This window comes from Pagrus major, chromosome 10 (genome assembly GCF_040436345.1).
Source record: "Pagrus major chromosome 10, Pma_NU_1.0".
NCBI lineage: Eukaryota > Metazoa > Chordata > Actinopteri > Spariformes > Sparidae > Pagrus > Pagrus major.
The window spans coordinates 18,202,207-18,211,334 of NC_133224.1; the positions used below are offsets into that span (position 1 = coordinate 18,202,207).

The 9,128-nt window shown below is 40.1% G+C and overlaps 1 protein-coding gene across 2 annotated transcripts in view; it reads right to left on the reverse strand.

Moving 5' to 3' along the window:
* Positions 1-6,064, reverse strand: part of nrxn2b (neurexin 2b) — a 571,134-nt gene extending 565,070 nt beyond the window's left edge. For both annotated transcript variants that reach the window (XM_073475282.1, XM_073475281.1), the window contains exon 1: positions 5,216-6,064. In XM_073475282.1, the coding sequence (XP_073331383.1) occupies positions 5,216-5,927 (712 nt within the window). In that variant the 5' untranslated portion in view covers positions 5,928-6,064. The remainder of the gene's footprint in view (positions 1-5,215) is intronic.
* Between the last annotated feature and the right edge of the window lie 3,064 nt (positions 6,065-9,128).

A 9,128-nucleotide genomic window follows, 5' to 3' on the forward strand; every position in this document is an offset into this window, starting at 1 on the left:
TGAGTGAGTGAGTGAGTGAGTGAGTGAGTGAGTGAGTGAGTGAGTGAGTGAGTGAGTGAGTGAGTGAGTGTGTGCGTGTGTGCTTCTGTGCGTGTGTATGCAGATAGATAGATAGATAGATAGATAGATAGATAGATAGATAGATAGATAGATAGTCCGAGTTAAATTTTAAAAAATCAGGATGACTGCGTGATGTCACCTTAAACCTCTATCCTGCCTGAACAACCTTACACAACACCAATACAATATTAGTGTAAATGAGCCTGTCAGTGCCAGACATGAATGAAGGGTGCTGACAGCTAAGTGAGATCACTGTTATTCAAATTAACGCAACAGGAGACACAGACTCTACAATGGAAGCTGTGGGATACAAAAAAGAGAGAAGATGGCACAGCCTCCTTACATTTCAAAACCTGAGCCATCTTATTCAATATTCTTATTTTGCTGATTCCACTTCAGGACTGACATTCACCAGTAGTCTGAAAAGACAATATTTTTGTATTATATCGGAACTTTGTGGCTAAAAGCTTCTATTTCAATCTTTTGTCCAAACTGCACTTCAGGCAGTGAAAGAGTGCTAGTTGAATGTTCATTCTCTGACATTAATGCAACACAATGTGGTTAAGATCACATGGTTAGTTTGGCTCTTTTCATCTCTGCTTCAGGCAGGGGTTAGCCAATTCTGTCCATCAGCCTTTAATGTCATTTTGACTGGTGATATATTACTGTAGTTCAAAAAGTGTTATTTTTTTGTCCTTGTTTTTGTCAAGGAATAATGCTGAAATTATGCTGAATTTCATGACGTAATGTTATATTTAATCCAGGAACATATCTATAAGAAACTCCACAATAGGATCTGTATCAACATTTTTACCTATTAACAATTAGCCTCTGTTCTCGATTAAAAACCTCTTCTTTAGCTCTCTTTGAAGGACAGGTACCATTCACTTGTCCAATAATTATGTATAATAAGGTGGTGTCCATGAATCACATCTGTTTATTTATTTTCTACAGAAGCCTATTAGCTATTGTTTTGGTGATTCACATCCCAGTGCTTCTTTTCCAATCACATGTGAATGAGGCTGTTTTGTTGTCTTCTCACAAAAACAATTTATCTGCTAATGAGCTGCTGCTCTGAGTGGCAGCCATACTGGATGCATGTTCATGTTTGAATTGATGGATCAATGTCAGACAAATATTGCAACAAAATATCAATTTACTATTATGTACATCCCTAATTTCAACAGAACTATTACTAACTATCATGTTTCTACTTGGAAAGTTAATTGAATCTACCTTTGACCTGGGACTAACTTTTCTAGTACTTGTTTATAGTTCAATATTGGCATTATTACTTTTCTCTTAATATTTGTGCTTTTCACTTTTATGCATGTTTTGCAGCTTTTCTGAATTAAGAGGTTATGTTTCTTAAAAGCTCAGTTCAACCAAATCAAAAATATTTTTTCTATCTTACCTCTGGTGGTATCTAGCCATGCAGACTGCTTTGATTCAATTTTTTTTAGGTTTAATTCACAGCATTTACAAATTGCATTTACAAATAAACACCAGCATATTTTACCAGAAAGTTTTTTTCCAGCTATTCTGGATAACCCATGGACCTCACTTTGATGTAATGTCTTTAATGTTTACAGAAACTACAACTAACTAAGGAAATTAACTCTATAACAACTATGTATAGGTTTGTCTTTGAATTATCCAGAATAACAAGGTGGATGTTTCTGGAAGGACATACAAGTGTTGTAATTTAACAAAAAAAAAAAAAAAATTGAAAAAGCACCACAAATGAAATTCCAGACATCGACAAAAAAGGTAAATCTCTTACTTCACAGTAAATGTGTTTTGAATTGTAATATCAAAACACATTTACTGTGAAGTCTAATAGAAATAAAATAACCAGGCATGAAGTCAAAAATCAAACTAAAATCCAATATATAAATAATGAAAGGGGATAGGTACTATTGTTTGGCAAAACCTCTAATGGTAGACATATTTCAAATTACTCACTCCTTTCTCCACTTTACTGGGGTAGAAACATACAGGTAGACTGATATGTCAAACCTGGGAAAATAAACCAAAACTATCTGCATGGGTGGATACCACTAGCAGTAAGTGTTTTTTTTTTTTTCTAAAACATCGTTCAACCTACCCTTTTTTTTTTCACTGTTGTATAGATATCACTCTCGGGAGAGACCATAAAATCGTTATTGCATTACTATGAAAACAATGTACACAACTGTGATCTTTGTACTACATTAGTTTTAATGGTCTAGAAATGTTTTTCTGTAGGAGGCATATTCTACAGGCTGTAAATCTCTGTGAAGAGCATCAGTTAAATGCCTAAATGATCAAGTAGCACATCATGAATCATCTAGAACAAGACACATGAATATATTACAAGTGCCACATCTCATCATTAAAAATGTTGAAATTCTTGCATTCTTCATCTCTGAAGTGAGCAGGCAGCAGCCCTTTCAAAATAAGCTTTCCTTTGACATTGCCCCTTAACCACAGAGCTAACACGGCGAGACATATCCATGTCTGTTAGCACAGACATCTAAAGTGTCTTAAAACCAACTAAAAGGGAGAGAGTGAGACCTTTACATTTCCACCCACGTGTTAGATAAAAGGAATAAATACACCGCTGCACTGGCAGTGAGCCATAATGACCCAATTAACGGTCCTCAAACTAAAGAACATCTCTGAAAATAAATTAACACTGAGCAAATGAATATCTTCATGCTGTCTTTCTCTCTTCTACATTTCTCACTGCTGATCAGCCCGATTTCCTCTTGTTCTGTTTCACTCCTCCTTAACCTCCATCTCAATTCTCAGCCTCTATCTTACACTCTCTCTCTCTCTCTCTCCATTTCAAAAGGACAAATGTTTCCTGCAGTCACTGTAGCACTGCATTGGTATTCTGCTCTCAATTTAGCCAAGAGCCAGGCAGCGGTATCTGCTTCCAGCAACCACACAGCAATCTGACACAGAGCACACAGAGAGAGGGAGAAAAGGCTTAAAGAATTAAAGGAACTGAGAAATATGAGAGAGACAGTAAGAAAGAGACAGACAGAAAGACTGACAGACCTACATGGCTATCCAGCAGTGACATCATTTGCTTTGCTATAGGGTCTTGAACTAGCAGTAATTCAACCACAAGAAATGAAGGACTTTGCTTTTTTTTGGCTTCTTTAGTGAGCAAAAGACGAAACAATAGAGCTTCTCAAGCTCTTAAAGACTGTACTAGTCTTTCTACATCAAAACAGTGTTGGGGCTTTGATCTAAATCATGGCTGCATGCTGATTGTATTCTTATTACTTCAGATCTATGAAAAGCAACAAGAATTTGTACAAAATATTTGTTTGGGTTGATTTCTTTTTCAGCGCTGTCAAAGCTTATCTGTGGGTGCCACAAAAATGTAAGACTTCAAACAATTGGCACATAACTGCAGGCAAAGTAGTTATCTGCCTTTTGAAGATTCAGTAATTACAAATCATTTCATCACATAGGAAAAGGTAGGAGCTACTAAATTTATTGATTATTATGGAGGGTGTGATGCAGTATTAATAGTACATATTATGACAGCAAAATCTGGAGATAATGTCAGAGGAAGGGCTTTTCTCCACCATTACAAATTATCAAGACAGAGCAAGCGATTTCTGATGGCCGCATAGGGAATGAGATAATTCACAAGCAAGGTGTGGAGATGCAGACCGTTTGAAAGAAAGAGAGGAGGGAGATAAGTGCAGATGGAGGAGAGGCAAGAGTCGGAAGTGCTGACAGCGGGTAAAGGTGAAAGAGAGATAAGTGGAGTAAGGGAGTGAACTCTGGAGAGACAGAGAGGGGGAGGGAGGTGAAGAGAGATGGAAAGCCCAGATAGCCTTGAGAAGAGAAGGTAGGAGGCGGGTGAAGGAAATGCTACAGGACAAAGAGAAACAGAGAGATGGATGAATGTGAAAGAGAGGGAAAGAAACATAGATATGGAAATGGGATGTGTCAGTGAAGGGAGCCAGAGGTGTAAAACAGAACAGAGTTTGACATGAGCTGACAGCACAGGAGCACATCCCAAGAGCAAATGAAGGCAAGAGCAGGGTGTACGCCAGAGACAATAGGTGGATGGATGGATGGATGGATGGATGGATGGATGGATGGATGGATGGATGGATGGATGGATGGAAGGAAAGAATGAAGAAAGAAAGAAAGAAAGAAAGAAAGAAAGAAAGAAAGAAAGAAAATGTGAACATGTTGAGTCATTCAGCTCCTTTGATGTTAAGTATTGTTTTTTTCCTTTTTTTTCTGAATCACAGTCGCATTCAAAAGTGTGCCATGTCTAAAACTTGTATGAGTCTCATAATCCCAAGAATACGTTTTTTCTGCACCAACTCTATCTTTAAAGCAAAGAAACTTCTTAGAGACTGTTTGGACAAAAGACTGAAAACTGCAAAATGCTTGCCATAAGTAGGCTTTTCAGAAAGCACCTCACCCTCCTTTCTCCTAGCCTTCTCTGGGTCTACACATCAACTATTATACCCTACTAGAGCACAGTAATCCTACTGCCTCACATCAAATTAATGAGTCACTTGTGACTCCTCTGCAAAAGACTTAGGAAAGGTCAAGAAGAGGCTATTTTAGAATAATTTATACACATCAGAACTGTACAACTCATGCTACTAACCAGCACCTATTAAAGCACTGCCTGCTTAGGAGAATGAATTGCTTCTAAGTAGGGACTGATCTATATGGTTTTTCAGGGCCGTTGAATACCAATTCTTAGTAATCAAGGAGACTGAAACCAATAGTCAGACCGATATATAGTACATGTGCAAAATAACCAATAATGAAATGTAACTACTATTTACTCAAGTATTATAACTTCAATTTTACATTTTACAATTTTAAATTACTTGTACTTAGGTATTTCAGTGCTGAATATCGGATACAATAATCATTCAGGCCGGTATTTGGTCAATCCCTACTACAAAGTGACCAAAAAAAGACCTAAAGGGCCAAATCTCCAACATCTCACGGCCAAATTTAAAAAATGAGCAACCAAGCAAACACAGGATATCTTCACCAACAACTGATTTATGTTAGCTTTATCGTGCCAAGGGGTACCATACTCTGCCAGTCTTGAGTATTAGACAGGAACAATGTCATGAAATCAGGGTAGAGCGGATAAAGTATGATGGTTCCTTACCTTCCTTGCAGTACTTCCCCTTGAAGCGGGTGTGAGTGCAGTCACAATGAACTTCTCCATACTGAATAGAGCAAAACCCTCCATTGAAGCACGGGTTCTGTTTGGTGCAGAGGTACTCCAGGTCACTCTGAATGCCCTGGCTATTCAACAAAGTAGGAGGCATCTCCCCCACCTTCAGGTTCGAGATTAAACCCTGAAAGGGTGGTTCATACTTCACTGTGCTAGACGTCAGAGCAGAGAGGCGCACATCAGGTGGGATCCCACCCACAAACAGGTCACTGACAACTGCCATCTCCTTCCTCTTGGACTTGACCTCAGCCACTTTTGTCTCACCATCGACCATCAGGAGGGTCTCACGGAAGTTGCGGGTGAGCAGGACCATGTGCCAGCGGTCATCATTAACCCGTGTCTCCATGTGCAAAGTGGCTGGCTCGGCACAGTGGATGGCAAAGCGCAGCTGGAGGCGCCCACCAGCGATCAGCAGCTCCAAGAAGTCACAGTTTCCACCATCATCCAGGTAGAGTACCAAGGCTTTGCTGATGTTGGTCTTGAGACTGAAGCTTAGCTCGCCCACTGATCCAGCTTCCCAGCGTCCGTAGCGTGCCCACTGGCCAGGCGCCCCACCAAATTCCAGCATCTTCACTGTAGTGAGCAGGCTGAAGAGGGCCAGAGGCCACAGGGGCCAACAAAGGAATCTTAACCCCCTTGTCATGCTCAAAGTTCACAAGTTTTCCCCCTTCTCTAATTGATGCGTTATAGGTCTATTGAACCACAGTAGCAAAGCCTAGCTTCACTGTGGCTAACAGTTTTCCAATTTAAACAACAATAATTAAATGTCACTTAACTGGAATAAAAAGCTCACTGAGTAAAGTAATCCTCACAGAGGCCCTACTCCAATTTTCCTGGCGAATCAGCAGTTTTTTCCTCTTCTCTCCGATGCTCTAATTCTTGTCCTTATCCTGACTCTCTCCTTCGTCTCTCCATCAGTTGGTGCCTCTGGGACTTGGAGGAAAGGAATGAGGAATGGCGGGAGAGTAAAAGAGGGGGGGATATGCTAATTTGAATACAGCCGCTTCTTCAAAAGCCTATTGGTCTATCCTGGACCGAAAATAGAATCTTCTTCTCTAGAATCCAGATCTCAGTGCAATTTCTAGGAAATTTGAGCTAGCGCCAAATGCTTGGGGGAAGAGTTATCCGATTGCGATCTTTCTTTAAGGGGAGTACAAGCAGAATAAAATCAGCAAAAGAGAGAGGGAGCCAAAGAGTGGACGGGTATCAGAGCTCGCTGGCTATTGGAGCATACAATGCTTTCATGGCTTCAGGGTAAACCCATTCTTCTCCTGAAACTTATGGACCAAAGCCTTACACAGATATGGATCCCATCATTATGGTGGCAGGGGGGGATCTGAAAGAAGCACACAAAAAGCAACAACTGTAAATTGCGTTCAAACATGTTCCAGTGCATTTCATGCGTGCAGAACACTGTCATCCATTCTAAGTTTAGTCAATCAGCAGTTACAGTACTCTCTTGATAGTGCTGGAAGTTATTTACATGTTATTTAATTTATTTTATCTTGCATTTACTTTGCTACTTTAGTTTGCTTTCGCCTGCAGTTTTAGACATGATTCATGCACTATATATAAAAGGCCCTATGCTCTTTTCAGTTGAAAGCTGACGCATCAAAAAAAAAAAAAAGAATTTGTCTAAAGCCAAGCAATAAATAAGCTTTCTGTGTTTTGCATGGCTCCAAACTTCCCAGAGGGGCCTGGGCAATATGGCTGTCTTATTTCATCTGTTCCCTTTCTGTCATGTCAATAGATATGTCAAGCAATGTACTGAACCTTAACATAATGGTTTCATATGCAGTGAAGGGAGCTGTCATCCACACACACTTTTTGGCCAATCAGCAATAGAGTATATTTGATAAATCATACCCTTCCAGTGTGGTGCTAACACACTATGGACATGCATATTCAAACACATACATCATTACATCAAATGCGATTCAGAGTGGAGTGTTGCAGAGTCAATAGCTATCCGAATAGCAGGTCTTGACCCTGGGGCTCAGCCTAATCCGTAGCCATTATTTCTGGAGAGCGATTTAATTTCCATCAGACAATCTACAATTAAGGCAAGGCTATCCTGCCTGGCTTCAAAGTGACAACAGCGATGACGCTAGCTTACAAGCAGAGGAGGGAGTGTGAGAAATGTGTTAGAAACACAGACAAAGAGAGAGAGAAAGAAAGGCTGCATGATCATGATCTCAGAGGGGCGAGGCTTAACGTCAATGGAGAAAGATGAGGGAGGACAGAGGGGACAGATAGAGCTGTGAGAAACAGAAGAGGGAGGAACACAAATAATATTAGGGCTATTTTTTTCTGGGTGATGTTTATATTGGCGAGGAAGAGAAAGTAATGCTGCCTTCAGATAGAACATGTGAGGATGTAGTCTGACAATCGGAAGTACAGTACACATCATGCTTGGCATTCCAGCATCTTAGGTTGGGAGAACATTTGTATAGGCAACTGACCGTAAAAAAATAAACACTGTATCATTCCAAATACACTGCATATATTAACACACATTTGATGGCCTTTTATCAAGTGATATTTTAAGCGATCCAGCAGTTGTGACAAAAGGGTGATGTTGTTGTTTGCTGCTTCATCCTGTCATGCAAATATAATAACAGTCTTAGCAATGGGTGGGTTTTGATGACAAACAGCATAGTCAATTAGTGTTCTCACTTTAGTGGAAATCAACACATTGTTGGTGACGAGGTACAATGGTTGCTTGCAGCAGCGTAGATCTGTGGTGATGCATCCCAACTGGTACATAAAAGATTGAAATAAGCAAAGACAAAACACTGGCTGCCATACTTTGTCACTGTCCTACTAGCCACCTTCCTAAAAATTTCAGCTGGAGATGTGATCTACTGTCTGAGTTGAATGCGTGGCTTCCTGACCTACAGTTTTTGTGTTTCTAAAGGACTCTATCTTACACTTGGCGCAAGGCTCAGCACAGCGCAAGTGTCATTGCTAGTTTCAAACTGATGCAGTTGTCTTTTTCACGCCTAGCGCCCACGTTGTGTAAATAGCAAATGCACTTGGGGCGTGTTGGTCTCAAAGTGAGGTGTGGTCAGGCGCACTGATCGCACTGATTGCTATCTTGAGGCTGGAGAAAGTGACTGTGCCATAGACCAACAAAAGGCTGGTCTAAAGTCAATGGTGCAGTCTGTGTCCTGCTATTTAAAAGACGTATTATTCAAAAAGTAAGATGGGCCTACATAGGTGAGTTCAAGACACACGTGCGCTATGGTTGTATGATTTAAGAGGCTGTTTTAGTTTTTTGTTTTTTTTGTCGTTTTTTTGTCTTCCATGCTGTCACACTGTCACAAATTTTTAAACGGGAGTTTTAAACAATCAATGAAGTTCCTCATGTGCAAATGCGCATGTTAAGGTAGAGATACATATGGTTTCTGCTGCTGGAGGATCGCTGCAGGTCATGTCATTAATATTTTCCTCATTAAAGACATATTTCAACCCTCTCAACCCCCCCTTTATTGATCACGATGATAATTTTTATGAACCGTCCTCAGTTTAATATCAGTGCATTTTTTTACATGCAGTCAAACAGAGTTGTTGATGGGACAGAGGATTGTGAAACTGCGATGCAGAAGGTCCAGCAGTCGAGGATCACATACATGTCCCTTACTAAAGATGAGTGCCACTGTTTTTATACGTGTTATGTGTTATTCTTCATGATACCCACTCTTCTCTTCACAAAATCTTATGTGTACACATCATGGCCCAAGAACACATGACTTACTGTATGTCAGTCTGTTGTTAAATGTGAGATGCTGTCAGACAAAATGTCTTCCCATATGCATCAGGCCAAAACATGCCTCTAGGAGTG